At 39.8% G+C, this 21,860-nt stretch overlaps 1 protein-coding gene across 4 annotated transcripts in view; it reads right to left on the bottom strand.

The window, feature by feature from the left end:
• Nucleotides 1-514: 514 nt before the first annotated feature.
• The window catches only part of RC3H2 (ring finger and CCCH-type domains 2), a 55,183-nt gene continuing 33,837 nt past the window's right edge, over nt 515-21,860 (bottom strand). For 2 of the 4 annotated variants that reach the window (XM_040963522.1, XM_040963525.1), the window contains exons 10-21: nt 18,954-19,262; nt 14,814-15,028; nt 13,767-14,200; nt 13,058-13,225; nt 10,675-10,821; nt 9,411-9,624; nt 8,864-8,948; nt 8,541-8,622; nt 8,308-8,442; nt 7,207-7,314; nt 6,956-7,104; nt 515-5,707 (exon numbers count right to left, since the gene is read on the bottom strand). In XM_040963522.1, coding sequence (XP_040819456.1) covers nt 5,512-5,707; nt 6,956-7,104; nt 7,207-7,314; nt 8,308-8,442; nt 8,541-8,622; nt 8,864-8,948; nt 9,411-9,624; nt 10,675-10,821; nt 13,058-13,225; nt 13,767-14,200; nt 14,814-15,028; nt 18,954-19,262 — 2,242 coding nt within the window. In that variant the 3' untranslated portion in view covers nt 515-5,511. Of the gene's footprint in view, nt 5,708-6,955; nt 7,105-7,206; nt 7,315-7,753; nt 7,760-8,307; nt 8,443-8,540; nt 8,623-8,863; nt 8,949-9,410; nt 9,625-10,674; nt 10,822-13,057; nt 13,226-13,766; nt 14,201-14,813; nt 15,029-18,953; nt 19,263-21,860 lie in introns of all 4 variants that reach the window. The other 2 variants (XM_040963523.1, XM_040963524.1) reach the window with 2 other exon arrangements.

The raw sequence follows: 21,860 nt of genomic DNA, 5'->3' as shown, positions 1-21,860 counted from the left end.
TGGAATGTCCACACATCCGAAAGTGAAATATTCAAATCATGTCTTTCGCATTTTCCATATCATAAGCTTCTAATAAAATGAGCTCATGTCCTACTGATCTTTAACCTTAATCAATGAGGCTTCCATAACATCAGCTATGGACAATTAAAGCTGTTCAAGGTCAAGTGGAAATGGTCTTTAGACTCACTCAGGTCATTCTCTGCTCACATTTTGAGCCCACAGGCCTGTCTTCATATTTCTTCTATGATATGCTGCTTGTGCCAGTGACATCTCTGTCCTATTCTCTCCACTACATTTGTATAATCTGTTTGATCTGCTTCCTCCTCTCCCACATAGAAAATAATCTATATTGAATAAAGTGACTGAAATTGAGGTCTATTTCAACTTCTTGATTCTCTTCAAATCCCACTCAATGACATATGGATGAGATGATCACATCTCCAAGTTAACGGTTATCCTGGAAGTTTTGTTAAAACCAAAAAATAAGCCATAATATTAATACTAAACAAACAACTTTCAAGGTGGACAAATAATTTTATTTTGTGCATGCAAATACATGTCAAGTACTGCAAACTTTTTCCATCAATTTTCTCTCAAACACTGAAAATCATGATGCTCTATTTTGTGAACAGCCAAAGCTAACATCTCTTCACTTCAGTGCTACAGCAACAACACACAGAATCACTCTTTGCTATTCACTATCATCACAACCCTCATTGTTCCGTCTCTGCCCTCCCCCCATATATAGGCCTTATGAGTCCCAGCCTTCCCCCATTTTAATCCTACTCCTATAGCACAAAGGGAAACATTACAATTTGGAAATTCAAATTGAAATAAATGGAATAGAATTTATTCCCATATATATTCCCCATTTCATTGTACAGAATTATTTTAAATTATAGTTTTAAATAGAAGCTGAGTATATGCCTTAAAAATGAGCATTAAATCCATCTTAGAGATGGTGCCTGCTTTTTACATGATGGGTGTACACCATCTTTAATTTCATTTACATTTCAATCGAACAATAGATTTGCAAAGAAAATGTCTAATACAGACGTAAAAATATTCACACCAGAGCTTCACAATCGGTTGTACAATTGACAAACAGGCCTCTTTTCCCAAACTTTCCAGCTAAGCAAATTTATAAAATGTAGTCAATGCAACAAGAAAAACATTTTTCTTTCACTTCCAGGGAAAAGAATATGCAATAAACAGTATAGATGCAGACAGCAGTTGCTGCAAGCTAACCACGATACTCCCAAGTGGCTGTACAGTGGATATGTGCAGTACAAATAAAAGCCACATGTGTTGTATCACAACTACAGTATAATTGTTTGCCCAGCTAAGAGGATGCATGCACTCCCATGCCTTGGGTTATAAAGTGAGGCCTAATTCCTGACAGGTGGATGGAATATGTGCAAATGACCTTGGCTTTTGGCAGTATTAAGTGCAGCCAGTGTCTGTTTCACTGGTCCGGGGATTTTTTTTTTTCATTTATTTTCAAAAAAAGAAAAAAAAAAAAACGACTGCCAATTTTGGACTTTGGGGGATTAAATGCTCTTGGAGTAAAAATAAGCCTCCACTTGAATGTGGGGTGTTTTCATCTGTGGCATTGACTCCTTGTATCCCCTTGCCAGCAAAGAGATACAAAGAAACCGCTAGTGTAAGGAATCAATTTATCCAGAAAACGGGATACTCTTTGAGCATGTTCGCTTGTGTTCTGCTTGCAGAGGGGTCCTTACGGAGAAGGAATTACAGGAAGTGATCCCATCAACACTCTTCATTCACTAAAGCACAAGGAAAGTTCTTCTAGGAAATGAAATCAAAGTCGCAATACGCCTTATCCTTTTAGTAGCTGGTTACCATTGTTGGTGGCAGTCAGCAGAGTGACTCTGATAGTGAAGGAATACTCAGAATTCAAAGGTGAACTCAGATGCTGAAATCTGATTTTTACAAATTCCACCCCTTTTAACGAGATGATACAGGCTTTATCATTTAAAATGCAAAAGCTAACTAAATGTTAAATGATCTGATCTTAAATTCCTACAAATTGTTTTGCATCTGGAATTTTTCAAGGCAGCATATAAAATTGCAGTGGACTTCACATACTTAGTATCAGCAGGACATCTGAGAGTGAGTGAGTGGGGCCACACGATGGAAAATCTCAGCTCTAGTATGGGAGAGTTCCTTTATTCTCTTACTACACTGAATAGCTAGTAAGAGATAGGGAGAGAGAGAAGGACAAAGAGTGAGTGAGTGAGAGAGAGAGAGAGAAAGAACAGCTCTACAGGCCTAATGAACTACCTTCTCATGAAAAGTAGACTGCACAACGTTCATGAGTCACTGGTTTATCCCATGGCACTAAAACTAAGCCCCGGCAGCAAAGGCTAAGGAGTATGATTTGTGCAGACAGCAACTGGAACAAACAGACGCAACACTGCCAGAAACCATGAACTGAGCCCAGAAAGGGGACTACTGATACTTCATCCACAGTACATGAATGAGGCACATGGACATAAGAAGGGGAAATGGAATTTGGAAAGCAAAAACAAAAGAAGGAAAAAAATGACCACTTCCCTGCTTTCCAGACTCCAGCCTTCCCCCTGCTGAGGCCGCAGGCAGCACACTGGATTAGCAGCATCACTGATTTCTCCCTTGTGGCTTTGCAGCCTTTGATTCCAAACGTGTGCATCACAACGTGTTGAGGAAAGGTGCCAGAGGAGAGAAAACGTTCTCCATTTAAAAAAAGCATGCCCTCAGTGTGACCTAGACCATTTTCCTCTATAACCTCAGCGGCCACCACTCTGATAAAGCGGCTGGAAACCAACGATTTCACTACACATTCCCGCCGTGACAGAGAAGGTGTCTATCTGGAGATGCGGCACAGAATCAATTCCTGTGTTGTCAGTGAGGAAGAGAGTAAGGTTGTAAGAACAAGGAGTTATTTTATGGGATCACCTGCTGCAAGACAAGCACTATTTTAATATTAATGTTTTGAGACATACTAATAAGGCTGGCAGGTATTATACGTACACTGATGCAAATGTAATTTCACTGGACAAGTAGGCAAACACCTAAGCCGTTTATCCCAACCCCCTCCAGCAGAGCACAACCAAGTTTCAAAATTTCAATTTTAAAATTAAAAAGTAAGGTTAAATACACAAGATCAATTTATGTAGTATATATCCACCCTCAGCCCGTGCTGAAGATGTTTGGTGTAGTTCTGTCGCACAGAGGGTTCTTTCCCTGAGGGCACATAAGGAGCTCTCAAACTGTTAATAGGTCTCTATTTTGTAACAAAATAGCAATTTTAAAATCTTAAAAAAAAATACATTACCTTCAACATGGAAGATCTCACTATTAAATATCCATGAAATAGACAGACTGGTTTGCATATCCTTTTGGGAATTACAAACAGCAAATAAAGTACATTGGAAGCATTTCAAATGTAATAAGCACATATTTATAGAAAGGTTCAGATATAAATTATATAACAATCATGTTCCTGTAATATCCTATCTAATTTATAATGTCAGAAATAAGTTAATGTAACATGGTTTAAAACTCTTGTTCTTATTTATCTCAGGTTACAGAGTGAAATAAATAAAATATTTTTGTAGGGTTGAGGAGCACTGGCCATGGCAAAACGGTACAGTACTAACCAAGGAGAACTAAGTCAAGGCTACTGTGCTGTTACACTGCAGACAGACATCTCCGTATGTGTATTAAATAGACGTGTAAGATCTTCCATACTGACACCAGAATATCAAAACTACCCTTTTGTTTCTCAGGTATATTTACAACGTATCAGTCACCTTATGAGCATGTTCATTAAGACAGGTATCAAACACCAGTATTTACTCATTCAGATCAAGAAATTTCAGGGAAATGTCAACCCTCCCACCCCTGGAAATGTGCACAAAACTGTTTATCAAAATCTTATCTGATACAATGCTGTGGTTTTGTAAAACAACTAAATAGCTCAGACGACCAATAACATGATCCTGTTTAAGCATCTTGCTAGCAGGAAAAGCCCTTACATACAGTACACCTGGTGAAAGATCAGCTTGGCTTAAAATATTCCAGTACAATTCTCAGAGTAAACAACTTCACAGAAGTTAATTAAAAATAATAATAAAAGTCAAACTAATCTGAAAGAAATGGAGGAAAAACAAAAGACAAACTATAGGGAAGATCACCAGGAAGGAATGCCCAGCGTTTTGTTTCAAATGCTGACTGAAATTTAGATTTCAATAAAATATCTCCCACAAATCTGAGGAATGGCTCGCTAAATATCCTGCATACTTTCCGCTGTCAAGTCAAAACTACTTCAGTCACATTTTAGCAAGGCAGAAATTATTCATGTTTAGTATGAATAAATGCTAGCCAATGTTCTACTATTACATGGTTCATAGTCTTATCAACCTAATAGCAAAAAAAAAAAAAAAAAAAAAGGAAAAATTAAACCCCAACATGAAGTAGCACTAAAAAATATTTAACCAAGATAATGCAATGAACACCCAAATTAATTAGTTTAACTTAAAAACCCAGCAATCCCATCTCATTAGTCAGTGCAAACGCTACAGACAGGGTTTTCTCAAGAGAGCTCAAAGCACCGGATTCTTTTGCCAAGTCATCAGATTCAATAATGTACAGGCTTAAATCTGCATTTTAAAAATCTGCCATTACATTAGTGCATAATTTATCAAAATTGTAAAAACGATTCTGCATAACTTAGGAGAATTTAATATCTAGTACATCAGCTGAAAGACTTAGGCACTTGGTTATATTTTTAATTAATTACTTCAACAAGTAGCCTGCGTATAAATATCAACAAAGCAGAAACTATTCTTGAAAAATGGAAAATTAAAAAAAAATTCCAATGCTACAGATAAAAGCACTGCACCACACTCCTACATACAATGCAGTAAAGAAAGCTAGTATATAACCCTGTAAAATTCTATGGTAAGAATGCCTAACTCCACTCTTCAAATAAAAAATGAAAAAAAAAATCCATGCAAAGTCCCATGAAAAAGATAAATAAAGCAGCTGGAATGAGATGGAAATTTCTCAGTGAAACATAAAATAGAAATAAATAAGTTAATTAAGTCTACTTTCACTAGATGTATCATTGTAGGATCCTGCTAGTTTAATAACTGAGTTGTTAATTTTCTATAGAAGCCATTTAAAATAGGAAATGGCTCAGTTACTGCACCGGATTGCTACAAACTCATAAAAAGCTGCTTGAAGCTTAAGTTAAATGTTGTCCAAATTCCAATCATTTCTGGAAAGTGAACGTGTTACCCTAGCAAAGTAAATTTTCTTTTTTTTTTTTTCCATAATGCTAATGCAAGAGGGCTCGAAGTATCAAAGAGTCCACAGGAAATGGATGCCCCCAGTAATATCTTTTTTTTAAAAAAAATATACATTATATAATATATATTATATATATAAAAAGCTAGTGTAAATGCTTCCATGATGTGGTCACAGATTTAAAAGATGAACTTCCTCTCAGCTGTTAACCATCTTCCCATTTGCAACAGGTTTTAAAAAGTCGGCTGTATCTTCAGACATCACATGAGTTTTCAGAATGAGATTACCCACACTGACGGATGTGGTGCTGGGCAGGCAGCCTGCACTGCTGACGGACACTGGGAGTGGCTGGCTAAAGCAAGACGTTACTGGCAGAATTGTTTTTTGCTCCTCCCTGACAGAAAATAAATGACATGGAAAACAAATTAGCTTTAAGTGAAGACTTTAATGTTTAAAGTAACAAGTCCCATTTTTCAAAAGTAAAAAAATTTTAAAAATTAAACTACACTTCATCTATGGCCTTACAAACTATCAAGTTCAAGAATAAGTTCGTCATTTCTACAAATGTCAATGAAATAACTAAGAGAAACCTTAATATGATGTTTAAAAAAGAGACACAATCTGGGTTTGAATTCTCCGTTCTGTAGTCTCAAGGTTTGGCTGTCACACTAAAAAAGTGCATGTGAAGCCCAAGTACAAACCCTAATCCCAGGAAGAGCAAGTTTCTGCCTACCAAATTGAGTCACTATTTTAGTTCAAATTATCTCTTTACTAAAATCATTGCCCTGACTGTTATCATTACATAAATGTCTTCCCCTCATAACAAAAGAGCTAATAAGAACTTAATACAACATTTAGGGCCTGGAGTGATGGCTAAGAGGCTAAATCCTAGCCTTGCATGCACCAAGATCCAAAACAGACGTTCATGTCCCAGCTGCTCCCATCCAGCTCCCTGCCTGTGGGCTGGGAAGCAGCTGAGGATAGTTAGTGCCTTGGGATATAGCAACCACGTAGCAGACCTGCTCAGTTCCAGCTACTGTGGCCACGTGGAGAGTGAACCAGCAGATGGATCTTTTCATCTGTAAATCTTCCTTTCCAATAAAAATAATAGATAAATTAAGAAAAAAAAAAAACGAAAACAAAAGCGGGGGTGCCTAGCACAGTACCCTAGTGGCTAAAGTCCTTGCCTTGCATGCACTGAGATCCCATATGGGTACTGGTTGGTTTCCTGGCTGCTCTGCTTCCCACCCAGCTCCCTGCTTGTGGCCTGGGAAAGCAGTCGAGGACGGCCCAAAGCCTTGGGACCCTGCGCCCATGCGGGAGACTCGGAAGAAGCTCCTGGCTCCAGATCAACTGAGCTGTGGTCACTAAGGCCACTTGGTGAATGAACCAGTGGATGGAAGATCTTTCTGTCTGTCTGTCTCTCTGTATATCTGACTTTCCGATAAAAAATAAATAAATCTTATAAAAATAAATTTTTTTTAAAGTGCTTAAGTGTGTGCTCAAAAGAGAAAGTGCCTATTTAAAAAAATAATGAAAATAACAAAACAAAACAAGAACCAATCAACCCACACAGCATCCATTTTTCTTGAGACACCCCTGACCTCTGCTTGCTGGTCTGAGTTTTGCATCTAACACTCACAGAATCACAGGGTCTTCACCTAAACTCTGTCTCTTCTGCTTCAGGGACTCCTTCTGGTGCTGTTGTGCTGGATGTCCGTTTTCCACTGCTGTTCCATTCAACAACTGATCATTCTGAGAACTAATACCAAGTTGCATGTCCAAGATCTCCTAAGAAAATAAAATATTAATTATTCAGTATGGAACTATTTACTTTTAATTTCCAATGGAATTAAGCCTTATACCTCCTGATTATCTAACTGTAGTACTTACTTCAATTTGTTCACTCTGTCCATCTGGTTCATCAGTGTCAAGTGCTGAAAGCTCTAGTTCAATATCCCTGTCGGGTTTAGTATCTGTTGTGTCCTCGGTATAATCACTCTGTAAGAAAAAGATTGATATGATACAAACCAAACCTGTAATTTCCTTTGAAGTTAAAACTGGAATACCAATAATTTAACTAAATAATTATTTAGGAGGGAACCAGTTCTATAATACAGCACATTAACCTGCTACCTGCAAAGCCAACATTTCCTATGAGCGGCAGTTTGGGTCCCAGTTGCTCTTCTTTCAACCCAGCACCCTGCAAATGGCCTGGGAAAAGCAACAGAGAATTCTTGGGTCTCTGCCACTCACACAGGAGACCCAGATGGAATTCTAGTCTCTTGGCTGCAGCTTTGCCAAGCCCCAGCCACTGTAGCCATTTGAGGAGTGAACCAGCAGATGAGTATCTCTCTTTCTTTAACTATAAATAAATAAATATTTTAATTTGTTTTTTAAAAAGCATAAAGTGCATTATCCATGAACTTAAAAAACCCACCTGAACCTTTCACATGGATGGTTGAGGCCCAAGTACTTGGGCCATCACCCACTGGCTTTCAAAGCACATTAACAGAAAGATGGGTTTGAAGAAAAGTGGCTGAGACTCAAACTGGTCCTCTCAAATAGGAAGCTGGTATGGCAAGTTGCAGGTTTAACCCACTGCACCACAAGGCCATCCCCATATAACATTATTTTTACCATTTTAAAAGATGTCAATCATTTATCAGAAAAAGGCATGGTAAGATGGAGCTGGTAACGATACAAACCAAGATATAGCAGCAGAAAACAAACGCATTATGTAAGAAGCTAGAGGTTAAAAATTTGTTAAATTTGTATAAGGGGAACAAATCTTATGTATTTCATATATAGCTTAATAAAACTTCTCATCCTACCCTATCTTGTGACCACCCTTCTTCCATTCTTATTTTACTTCTCATTTTTACAATGACATTTTCAATTTATCTTATAATCACAAGCTTAACCCTCTACTAAATAAAGAATTCTACAAGTAGTAATTAGAAAAACCACTGCTAAGAGTTTCAATTCCTATACCTCTCCATTTCTCAGTTCAATTTCCTTGCTTAGAAGGTTTAATGTAAGGTGACGGCCTTCATCCAGGGAGTTCCACTTCTGTTGCATGGCCAGAGCATTAGCCTCCCTCTGAAGAAGTAATGAATTACTCTTGGCCTGTAGGAAAAGAGAAGAAAATAAAGCCAGCTTCCAACTGTCCTTTTGAACCGTGATTCTATTTTAAAAAGTTCGAACTTGTGTCACACAGAGCCTACCTGCTGAAGTTCCAGGCTCAGGAGGTCTCCAGTGCTGGAATGCTTTCTGTGACTAGATAAATCAGCAACAATGAATCTGTCCCTTTAAAGAAAAATATGTTTATCGAAATAAGTGGAATGAATGGAGAAACTACAGCAGGTAACAGACTATCTGCAAGTTTCTGTCATCACTCCAAATGTAAAACAACTCCCCCCACCCCACAAATTTGGTATAAAACTCGCATTACAAAGCACATTTCAAGAACAATTCAGGTTGGCTGTGCATTTGGAGGATACATACATACAAGCCTGGGACTAGGGAGCCCTAGCAACAGCAGTCTTACCGTTCAACATGGTGCACTGACGACGTGGTCTCACTGCTGCACGAACTCCACCTTGAATCAACAGCATTGACGTAAGGGACATAATCTGCAGAAATGCAGAGAAAAAGTAATCAGAAAAGTACAACATCAGTACACTTATATGACTGCATACTTTTGTATTTTATACTAGTCATGCAATCCTAGTTAATCATCTCACTGCACTGACTATGATTGCTAAACAGCGAATTATTTCTAACAGGCTGCGGATTAAAAGGCAGTGCCTTGGGCAGGTGTTTAACCTAGTAGTTAAGAAGTCCACATCTCATGTTAGAGTACCAGTTTCAACACCCAGCTCGATCTCCTGACTCCAACTTTCTGCTACTGTAGACACTGGGAGGCAGCAGGTGATGGCTCCGGTGAGTGAGTCCCTACCACCTATGTATAATGCTTGACCCAGCTTGGCCAACCCAGCCCTAACCACTGTGGGCATGCAGAAGGTTAAAAGAGCAGATGAGAGCAGGCCCTCTCGCTCATTCCCTCTTAACATTTCAGGATAAGTATGAGATACCTGATACACTGATGGGCTTAGTTGCACTTCCTTGGGAAGCAGTAGCCTGGACAGGATCTGTGGTATGGTAACCTGTACGGGAGGATCTGGAAATTGCACCCCATTTTGAAATAATGGGTCCATCACTAAAAGGAATTATTGGGTCTTCTTCTTTTGTCCTTCTCTGAGTTTCAAATAAATGTACTCTCCTCTTAACATCCCCACTGTCCAGGTCCTGGAAAACAAAAACACAATAAAAGGATTCTTAGTAATTTCTTTAGGTGGCAATATGAGTGAGGGTACTTACAAAAAAAGTTCACACAGTGAATCTAGTGATTAAAATGCTCTATCCCACACTGGAGTACCTGGGTTCGAGACCCATATCCTGACTCTGACTTAAAGCAAATTCAGAAAAGACCAATCAAGTAATTGGGTCCCTGCTAACCACATGGAAGACCTAGATGGGGTTCCCAGCTTCAACCAGTTTGTGAACATTTGAGGTGTGAGCCAGTGGGTGCATACTCTCTCTGCTTCTCAAACAAAATACTTACAAACTTTTAAAACATTATAGAAAATGGAAATAAAAGATAAGCTTATTTTAATACAAAGTAGCTGAACTCCACTTTCATGAACGTTCTGAAGTAGCCTTGAACATGTTACCCAAGACATGCAATAAGACTTCCCTGATAAACCTGCTCAAAATTTCAATGATAATGAAGCAACTATTTTAAACCACCAAATAATTACAATATTAACTTCAATTTGCTTCAGACTTATCTAACATAAAGATGAGATTTACTAACAATACAAAAATGACAGCTTTCATTCTAAAACTGGCAGGGGCAGGCACCTTGGGGTTAAGCCCTGCTGGGGATGCCTGTACCCACACAGGAATGCCAGTTCAAGTCCTGGCTGCTCTGCTGACAACCCAGCTTCCTGCTGACACACTGTGCAGAGGCAGTAGACGATGGCCCAAGAGCTTGGGGTCCGGCCACACACATGGGAGAATCTGGATGGAATTCCTAGTTTCTAGTTTTGGCCTGCCCCAACAGGCTGTCACCGAAATTTGGGGAGTGATCCAACTAATGAAGATCTCTCTCTCTTTTTCTGTCACTCTGTCTTTAAGATAAATAAAGCTTAAAAACAACCAACCAGACAAATATGGCCCACTTTAAAAGGAAAAAAATAGGCAGATAGGGAAAAAACCAAAACCAAAACCATGCATTACAGCCAGTGCCCATCTGCCCCCCGCCAGCAAGCTCCCTCACCCCAGCAAAAATCATACCATTAACACAGCATTTGAATTAGCAATGACATCTTTGGGTTCTGAATCAATAGCATTTATACAGGAGCCTATGGTGCCACAAGACCAGGGAGAATAATGGGAAAGATGATCGTCTTCAAATTTTGTACCACTCACACTCTCAGAGAACTAATTAAAAAAAAAAAAAGCCAGTTAGTACTAAAGGAAAATTTATAAGCTTATAACTAATATAAACTATCATAGAATTTGGTAGATTTCAATAATTTATATATAAAAAATTGTGAGAAGTAATAAAGAGTAATTATATAATGAAAATAATTTTTTTTTGTTTTTTGTTTCATAAGGAACTTCTGATTTCTACTATTTACAGCTTACTGCTAACATGGTATTGGAAGCTTAGACAAAGTGAACAAAGCAGAGAAAGCCAATACAGAGATATACAGACACCAGTATCATGGACCCTGTGCTGATTTTCTTGAGAAAAGAGCAACGTGTGTAAATAAGTAAACCTAACTAATAACCCAGGAGTGTTACAGAAAGAACAAAAGTAAGGCAAAGAACACTCTGAAGCTAGAAAGGAGAGTAAGCTGACTGTGAAGAGATGCTGCGTAGCAGATCATAATACAAACGTTGGGCTGACTATACAGGTAGGGACACACAAAGCTCAAGTGTTGAACAATTTGTTCCAAATCATATTGCCAGATGAGAGCAGATCTGATTCTCAGGGAAACACTTATTATTATTTTTTGGGGAAACATTCGTTTCTGAAAGCATAGCATATGTAATTCATGAGAATCAGTTCCTGCCAAGCCACTGCCACCTTCATCACTCTGCTGCTGTTTACCTGCTTTGAAGAACTCTAGAATTAATGAGATGAAATGTAGATCTAGTTTAAAATTCAATGAGTTATTAAAATATGTATGGACAAAACAATAAGAATCCTGGAATTACACAGAAATCATCTTGTCTGAAGAGGGGGTACAAAGGAGACAAGACTAGCTGAACTGACAGTTACGGAAGCTGGCTGATATGTACATGAAGTCTGTTGTATTATTTTGTTCTACATATGTGTATCTTTGAAATCTTTTATAATGAAAAGAATTCTAAAAAGTGAGGTTCAGGGTTGTAGCATGGGTTAAGTCACTGCTTGCGACACATCCAAGCTGCGAATGTTAGTGCAAATACTTGGGCCCGGAGCGCAGTTCCAGGCTCTTTCTTTTGGACTTACTAGGACATGTGGCCAGCTGGGAAAGATATCAGTAGATGGAAGATATTGCCCTCTCTCTGCCTTTCCCCTGCTCCCACTCTATCTTTCTCCCATCCTTTCTCCCTATTACTTTCCTTTTTAAATAGAAAACGTTCACCAGTTTTTTTTTTTTTTTAAATACTATAGCCTCTGTGGTGGAGAATAAATCAGAATTTTTTTTTAATTAAAAATTTTCTCTAAACATAACAGCAATAAAATTAATAGCTTAAACAGAAATCATCCTGGTACAAAAAAAATCTGTTCTGTAACGCCAAAAATAATTACCAGTGATGTAAATAAAAATAATAGAGTAGGGGCCCGGGGTGGTGGCCTAGTGCCTAAGTCCTTACCTTGCTCGTGTCAGGATCCCATATGGGCACCGGTTCTAATCCTGGCAGCCCCACTTCCCATCCAGCTCTCTGCTTGTGGCCTGGGAAAGCAGTTGAGAATGGCCCAAAACCTTGGCAACCTGCACCCGTGTGGGAGACTAGGAGGCTCCTGGCTTTGGATTGGTTCAGCCCCGGCCCTTGTAGCGGCTTGGGGAGTGAACCAATAGATGGAATATCTTTCTCTCTGTCTCCCTCCTCTCTTTATTCTGCCTTTCCAATAAAAATAAGTAAATCTTTAAAAATAATAATACAGTAGGTATTTTTGTACGTCTTGTGACATAGGGAAGAAATGCCTCAAGCTAGGATTAGGATTCAAGTCCCAGGTTCTTAACAGGTCGAAAGATTTTGAGCAAATTAATTAACTTCCCTAGGTAGGATTCCTATTGTATATAATATGGATAATACCTGCCTCTTAAGTTTTTTTGTGAGAATTAAATAAAATAGCATTATGTAAATGCTTAATATACTGTCTTGCATTAATATGTGCTCAATAAATGATATTTAGTTCTAAATTTTATTAATAAAAATGTTAAAAATAGCTATAACACTGTAAAAGTTTTGAATTCTTCACAAAGGACTATGCCTTTCAGTCTTCCGAGTTTCAACAACACCTAACCCATGAGTGTTGTTGGCTCATACACTCAATACTTGTTGAACTAAACTCAACTGCACACCAAAGTACGGCAGACATCCAGAACAGTTCCCCTCATCTCAACGAATGGCTGTTTGACCTAGCCCTGCAACACCGAGAGATGAAAACCTTTCTTACATCCGTGCGAAAGTCTACACTGAATAGAGGAGAAGGTGGTGTTGGAGACTGTGTTGCCACAGGAAGAGTTGAAGAGACAGGAGCTTTCTGAGTGTGGTACTGTGCCCACTGATCTGGCTTTCTTCTGATCTGCTCTTCGCAACTAGTCTTCAAATGACCACAAGGTTCCTAAGGGGGATAAGAGAAACAATCTTAAGCACCTAGGGAGTGGTGATTAAATTTAACTGTGCTCTATGAAATTAATGTAAACAGTTTATGAAATTGCTGGGAAAAAAATAAAATACAGCTGGGAAGTCACCCTGCTCTATTCTCAACACACCTGAACAAAAAAGTGGATGTTTATTCAATTGATGTTAAGAGTAAAACCAGAACACTGAACTTTAAAGGTTTAGGAAAGTCACGTGTATATAGGAGATACAGAAAAAGGGTCCTTTGTGTTTGTATTTTTCTTTTCCCCTTCTCATCAGTTCCCTATTCAAATATAGCATTTATTGAGCATGATCAGACCAATTCTAAGAGCTTTATTTTTCTGAGTTAATTCTCACAAAAGTCTTGAGGTAGGTACTACCATCATTTCCATTAAATAGCTGTCAAAGCCTATGCATAGGGAAGTTAAGTACCCTCAGATAAGTCAATCCGTGGAGAAGTCAGGACACGGACTGCTGGGCGGTTTGACTTCAAACACAGAGGCACTTGCGTCACCACTCACCCTTGGTAAAGGCACAGTTGTCCTCGGCTCACTTGGTGGCTGACAAGCCACTGAGTAATAGCTATCCAATGAGTTATATCTTTCTCGCAAAGATGTCTGATAGACAGATGAGTGCATCACATCCATCGGAGGTAAAGAATTGCTTCTGATAATGTCATCTCGTTGGTACATAGGTGGGCGCCAGATGCGCCTGCTGTCATATACAGGAGCATACATTCCAGAAGGTACTGGAGGAACTGGTCCATACGGCTGCGGAGGAGGAGGTTGGTAAGGAGAAGAATTCATTCGATCTCGAGGGGAAAATGTACTGTAATGATCAGCATATGGCATGGAAGCAGGTGGGAGGGAGGATTCTGGAACATTATTGGACCTCACAAAGCGAGGAACACAGGGAGCCACACCAGCTGGTACCGTTGGAGGTGGTGGGTAGTATCCTTGAAAATTGGAAAGAGGAATATTTAATGTAATCTTAGTAAAATCCAACATTTAAGTCTAAAGCAGCTTTCAATGTGGGAAAATACAAGCTTTGAACTTTAACTTACCCTGGCTTATAAAGAAGCTAATATTTTCAAGATATCACTATAAGAAAATCATTGATGTTCAATGCTCTGTTAAACAGTTCCTTATTAACAGACTTCCCTCCAGAGTACCTGTTGCCACAGGTTCTGGATGGTCAGCAGTTACATCACTGATTTTTGGTGTGAAGCAAGAGATTCAAGAACCCTTCCAAACATATTCAAGGTTTTCATTTCCTTCTCCAAACTGTACTTAAGTAAATGGCCAACACATTTTGCAAACCATTTTAGGGCATGGACAGAGCACTCAGCAGCTCGTCCACACGCTGTTTCTGACTCACAGACCCACTAGTAACAACAATCACTGACCTCCAGACTCACAGACTTGGACAGCGACCTGTAGCGTCTTACAGTCCAAGGCGTAAACTATTTGCATGTAGATATGCTAGACACAATGTAAGTGGTTCACTCGTTTTAAGGAAAACAACGTATAGATTCAGACCCATCCTCGGAAATGCCTGAAATGACTCACCTGTCTGTGGGTACTGTGGGACTTCAAAGGGAATCTGAGTTCTTGGATCTTGAAAATACTGAATGTTTTCAGAATGCTGAGGATACACTGGTACTCTCGTTAGAAATGCACTGGATTTGGGGGGCACGGAACTCAGTTCTGTTCCAACATTAGAGGGCCCAGCTGAGGTAGCAGCCACATGACTTACAGGAGTCTTGGGTGGAGAACCAATTTTACTGGAGAGAAAATTTAACAGAAGAGCAAAGGTTAAATCAATGCCTTCGAGTACTGTCTTTCTCAACACACAGTAGTCATGGGTATGAAAAACTCTTAAGACAATAGCAAAAAAACACGATGACGAACCGGTGAAATCACTGATAGAAAATGTTTACCTGCATAATGACAAATAAGGCAATGACTTTTACTGCCACTGTGCAATGCAAATACCTCAGACCATAGTAACATGTCATTTGGGGAGGGATAAAAGAAATAACAAATGGCAGGTGCCAATGTGACTGATGAAGCCTAGTTTAATCATTCTTCAAAGATTGTTCCTACTACATGTTTCCAACAGAAACAATAGGCTGCCACAAGAATTTTGGAGACAAAAGCACATCTTGCAGAAAAGCTGTTTTCTAGTAAGAGTTAGATTAGCTAGTAGGCACTTAAGCCTACTGGGTCCAATGCTCACGTCCCACAGGAGACTGCGGGAGTTTGATTCCTATCTATAAATCTTAATCCCAGCTTTGCGTCAGTGCTGACCTGGGGAGGTGCTGGTTTGATGGTCATGTGACTGGGTTCCTGCTTCCCATGGGGGAGACCTGTACTGTATTCCTGGCTCTTGGCCCTGGCACCTGCCCAGTGCTGTGGGTATTTAGGAAGTAAATTAACAGATGAGCACTCTATTGTAAATACATAAATAACTTCTAAAAAAAGAGCAATAAAAATAAATAAACCTTCACAAAAAAAAGTTCACATTTCTTTGCTAAGACTCTTCAAAAGCTCATTCTCTGATATAGATACCCCAAGGCTTCTCTCGTTTATACATGTCATCTTACTGTATACTAGTCCTTCACATGAACCTTCACTTCTAAAAGGCTGCTACCAACATTTCGGAGAATTGCTAACACATTTAATCCATGTCATGCTGTTTCCTCCTCTTTAATCCAACTCCAGCACTGCTTCATGTTTATAAATGCTTTCTCAACAACTGTATCATCCTGAATCCCTCCTAGGCAGATATCTCTCATGTACTTCCGGCAATACCAAAATCAGAGCCCACAATGGCATCCAGACATGTGACACCTAGGTCACATCTTCTAGAGTTCTTACTCTAGACTGCAGCTTCTAACAGTCTCAAATGCCACTCAGTTTCCTTTAGTAAACAAATTCCTGGGTCACACACAGAACTGCAGAATTTGAGAATATTACTGCACATCTACACACAAAATCAGCAGCAGAATAATGCTTTTTCCTCATGGGAGGAGTATGTAAGACAAGTTAGTGGACAACAGCAGCAGAACATGCTTCAATTCAGATTTTAAATCCCAAGTACCAGAGCATGAGATGTCAGCATTTCAGACCATCTGAAGGTATTAAGGATTTCTTTTGCAGGAAACAAAACCCTTTGCCAAATTAAATCTTGTTGATATGTAACTATAACAACAGTGGCAACAATACTGTTAATGCAGCATGTGTTTATTCAGAGTTTACTTTCTGATAGATATTGCTTACAAGATGTTGTAGTATTAGCACCTATAGTTCATACAAGCAACACATGAAGTTGGTATTTCTGTAATTTTATTTTTATAAATATATGACCCGCAAAGTAACTAGCGTATAACCAAACAGCAAGGCAAGATTGAGCCAGAATTGGAATTCAAAGAGTTTGTCTCTACCCAGCTTCTGATCCTGCTCCCTGGTAAGGCACCTGGGAAAGCAGAGGTACAATGCCTAGTACTTGGGCTACTTTCCACCCAGTGGAAAACCTGGAGATCCAGGTGGTTTCAGGATCCTGGCTCTGGCCTGGCCTAGACCTAGTCACTGTGGCTATTTGGGCTTATTCCAGCCCAAGGCACTGATACCATTTGGGGAGTGAAACTGTCTTTCCAGTAAATTAATGATCCTTTGAAAAAAATAGGCAGTTTTAGAAACAAGCTTCTCCTGTAACTGCCATAATTACAGTGTATAAAATACAAGTAATCTGACTGAAATAGGGTTATATCAGCATTCATTCATGTAAGTTTCTTCAGTTCCTTTCTAGTCCCACTCTGGAATAACAAAAACCAGTGACGGAGCCCAAATCTGGCATACAAGTTGAACCACAGCTTGAAGCACTAGCACGTCACCACAGGGCATCAGCTCGAGCCCAGCCTGGCCTACTGCAGCTTCCTACTAATGTGCGTCTTGGGAGGTGACAGGTAACAACTCAAGTACTCGGGGCCCTGGAAGAGACCCAAATTAGGCTCTGCCCTTAGGCCTAGCCAGGCCTGGCTGTGCATACACTTGGGGAGTTAACCAGCAACCGGAACATCTCTGTCTTTCTGCCTTTCAAGTACATAAATACAAATTATTTTAAAAAGTTGTTTTAGAGCCCAGACCAGTAGCCTAGTAGCTAAATCCTTGACTTGTACGTGTAAGGATCCCATATGTGCGCTGGTTTGTATGCTGGGAATTCCATTTCCTATCCAGCTCCCTGCGCAGTTTGTATCCTGGCTGCTCCGCTTCCCATCAGCTCCCTGCTTGTGGTCTGGAAAAGCAAGTAGGATGGCCCAAACCTTGGGACCCTGCACCCATGTAGGAGACCCAGCAGAAGCGTCAGGCTCCCAAGTTTAGATCGGCTCAGCTTGAGTCACTGCATGTGGCCACTTGGGGAATGAACCAACAGAAGAAAGATCTTTCTGTCTCTGCCTCTCTGTAACTCTTCTCTTCCAATAAAAATTTTAAAATATTAAAAAAAAAAAAGTTGTTTTAGAAGGCCAGTGTGAAGAAATGCCAGGTGCCAGCGCTGCAGTGTGGCTGCTCATGACAATTTGATGAGTGGATCCTGGACAAGTCACATTTTTTTTTTTTTAAGATTTGTCTGTTTGAAAGACTTACAGAAAGAGGGAGAGAAACACAGAGAGAAAGAAATCGACATCTGCTGGTTCATTCCCCAAAGGGCTGCAACAAAAAAACAATATTAGATATTGATGTCAGCAGCAGCTTAATCTACAGTGCCAACACACTTAGCCCTTCCTAACCCAAGCTAGTCCACTTCTGCCCCAGCTCCCTGCTAATGCACCTGAGGAAGGCGGCAGAAGATGGCCCAAGAACTTAGGTATCCATGTGGGAAACACGGACGGAGCTTCTGGTCCTCGGCTTGGGCCCGGCCCAGCTCCGGCTGGTATGGCCTTTTGCGGAGTGAATCAGTGACTAGAAAAATCCAGTTCAACAACCCCATCATTTGTTCTTGTTTGTTTGTTTCATATAAATAAAAAAATCTTTAAAAAAAAAAGCAAAGGAATCAAAGGGATGTAAAGGGCTCAGTACAGTAGTGTTGCGTCTAAAATCCTTGGCTTGTGTGCCAGAATCCCATGTGGGTGCTGGTTTGTGTCCTGGCTGCTCCACTTCCCGTCCAGCTCCCTGTTGTGGCCCAGGAAAGCAGTCGAGGACGGCCCAAAGCCTTGGGACCCTGCACCCGCGTGGGAGACCTGGAAGAGACTCCAGGCTCCTGGCTTCGGATCCACACAGCTCCAGCCGTTGCAGCTGCTTAGGGAGTGAATTAATGGATGGAAGATCTTCCTCTCTGTTTATCTGACTTTCCAATAAAAAAAGGGGGGGGGGGAGGTGTGGGATATAAAAATTCTGGTCCAATTTCTTCAGGACATAGTTGAGGAATACAAAACTCAGAATTGAGGTGACTTTCCAAGTTCACAGAGCCACTTGATTATAAAGACAGGACTAGAACTCAAATCATGTCATTTAGTGCTAGCTCTATTAGTGAAAAATTCTGCATAGAACTTGTGATTGAGAGGCAGACATTTGGCCTACTGATGAAGACTGGCACACAGGAGCACCTGGGCTCCATCCCCAGCACTAAGGGTGCTGGCTCCATGGTGGCACAGCCCCTGGCAGGCAGCTGTGAGGCTAATTAGTTAGCCACTTGTACTTGATACCTACTTTTCAGTTACAGACTCTGCAGCGGGCCCCGCAGCATTCTGACCATTGGTGCCAACCTTTCCCACTTTCTTCACAGTTTCCAGAGTTCTTAGCGTATTGTCGGTACTACGTGGGATCAGCTGGGAAGCACTGTTTTCTGCACTTGAAATTCCATTTGAACTTGGAACAATTTTCCCCGTTGTTTCAGTACTTCCTATGACAGAAATGACATTTCCGGCTGTGGTTGTAACCGTGTTGTTTACACCAACTTTATTTAGAAGAGGAAATGTTCTTACAGTCGCATTGATCTTTTTATTCCTTAATCGATACCTATTTGAAAGAAAAACACCAAATTGGTAAACACTATATTAAGGCTTACTCTGAAGAAATAATGACAACACATTAACAAAGGAAGAAATCAGCTTTGTGTAAAAGTTTCCTCAGGTAAATATCACATACAATTTGTAGCAAATTCTGTAATAGCAGATAAATATATACAAATCATTCACATTATATACATGTATATATTGGTACAGAATTAAAAATAGCAAACAAACATACATATATATTCAAAGAAGCCTTTTAAGGAAGAAAGAGACCATCTGAAAATTTTATGTAACTTGGCTAATTACCTTGCAGAAAACTGGCAAAAATCCAAACCAAATTTGGTTAACACATAATGAAGAGATAACTGAAAACATTCTCTTACTACTAAATTATTTATGCATTATAATTTAAAAAATTAAAAACCAAAATCAAATTATCACACACCAGAACAAATTCTGTGTTGAATTTTTAAAAAATGTATTTGGATAAAAGATTTTCCCAATAATAAGTTCTAAATTTTATTTATGGTGATTTGATGCAACACATAATACACCAGGGAATTTCATCTTGGGCTCCAATGTAAGAAAATCCATCTCTACTTATATATTAAAAAATCATTATTGCAGTCCTAGGTTTTGTTCCTTACAACATTCCCTCTAATACTTTAAGTGATGAAAATTAAGTTCCATGAACAGAAATAACACAAATACATTTGCAGATTAATTTAAATTACTATTATAGTAACTAAATATAAACAGTGTTGGTGACAATGTCTTCATAACAGCTCCTTGTTTAGTATTTTAGTCTATAAACAGCCTCATTATTTAATCCTTTCCTTTCAGAAAATGACAGGAAAAGGTAAAGCTCAATAAAAGGCATGTGCTTCCAGAATGACTTGCTGCAGGTGGAGTTAATATATGCAGTCATATGTAAGATGAAGTAACACACAAAGTCATGTATATTACAAAGAAAAAGCTCGGGCTTGGCACGGTATGTGCCCCAGTTCTAATCCTGGCAGCTCTGCTTTCCATCCATCTCTCTCCTTGTGGCCTGGGAAAGAAGTTGAAGACAGCCCAAAGCCTTGGGACCCTGCACCCGTGTGGGAGACCTGAAAGAGGCTCCTGGTTCCTGGCTTCGGATTAGCACAGTTCTGCTCCTTGCGACTGCTTGGGAGTGAATCATTGGAGGGAAGATCTTCCTCTCTGTCTCTCCTCCTCTCTGTATATCTGACTTTGCAATAAAATCAATCGTTAAAGAAAAAGGTCACAAACATGTTGTGGCCAGCTTACGTACCACATTACAGATACCAGAGGAAACAAAGAAAGAGAAGCATAAACAGGTGGATAATTTAAAAACGCAATTTAATGAGAAAAAGGCCCAAAATTCCTAAACTTTCCATAATATGCTCTCTGAAATTTACTGTTCATTTTTTCTATCACAGTTTTTTACACAAGGTGCTCACCTGCTTGATTCCTTCTTTTTTTTTTTTAAGATTTATTTATTTATTTATTGGAAAGGCAGAGAGGAGGAGACACAAAGAAAAAGAACTTCCATCTGATGATGCACTCCCCAGGTGACCACAATGACCGGTGCTGCACCAATGCCTAGCCAGGAGCCAGGAACTTCCTCCAGGGTTCCCAAGTGGGTGCAGGGTCCCAAGGTTTGGGCCGTCCTTGACTGCTTTCCCAGGCCACAAGCAGGGAGCTGGATGGGAAGTGGATCTGTCGGGATTAGAACCGGCGCCCATATGGGATTCTGGCACATTCAAGGCGAGGACCTTAACCACTAAGCTATCAGGCCAGGCCCTTGATTCCCATTCATTTTTTTTTTAAAGATTTATTTTTATTATTTTTTTTTATTGGAAAGGCGGATATACAGAGAGGAAAGACAGAGAGGAAGATCTTCTGTCTGATGATTCACTCCCCAAGTGAGCGCAACGGCCGATGCTATGCCGGTCCGAAGCCAGGAGCCTCTTCTAGGTCTCCCGTGCGGGTGCAGGGTCCCAAAGTTTTGGGCTGTCCTCGCACCGGGACCGATTCCCATTCTTAAATGACAAATCTCAAATATTCTAAGTTTGTTCTGACGAGCAAAATTAAAGTTTTCAATGTGAAGTTCTAAAATGAGGAATCAGAAGCAAAACCTTAATAAAATGAGGCAAAGTAAGTGACAAGATGGGATACAGAATGGACTCTTGGTATCTTTGCAGCTAACAGTTTGAAATCTCTTAGCATTTGAACTGCACACTTGAAAAAAGCCACTCACTATGCTTTAATAAATCTTTTAGAAAAATAAGTAAAAACTAAAAAAATTAAAATCATGCATGATGCACTGGCACTGTGGGACAGCACATCAGGCAGCCACCTGCAACACCGGCATTCCGTGGGAATACGGCTTCAAGTGCCAGCTCCTTCATTTCCAATCTGGGAAAGCAACAGAAGATGGTCCAAATACTTGGGTCCCTGTCACCCACATGGGATACCCAGATGGAGGAACAGGCTCTGGCTTTCAGCCATTGTGGCCATTTGGAGAGTGAATTAGCAACAGAAACTCTCTCTGAAATTCAGCCTTTCAAAAAAAAAAAAAAAACCAATAAGATCACAC

This window comes from Ochotona curzoniae, unplaced genomic scaffold, assembly GCF_017591425.1.
Source record: "Ochotona curzoniae isolate NIBS_2020 unplaced genomic scaffold, NIBS_Ocur_1.0 scaffold_3208, whole genome shotgun sequence".
NCBI classification, from domain to species: Eukaryota; Metazoa; Chordata; class Mammalia; order Lagomorpha; family Ochotonidae; genus Ochotona; species Ochotona curzoniae.
This window is presented reverse-complemented; position numbering and strand designations above follow the sequence as displayed.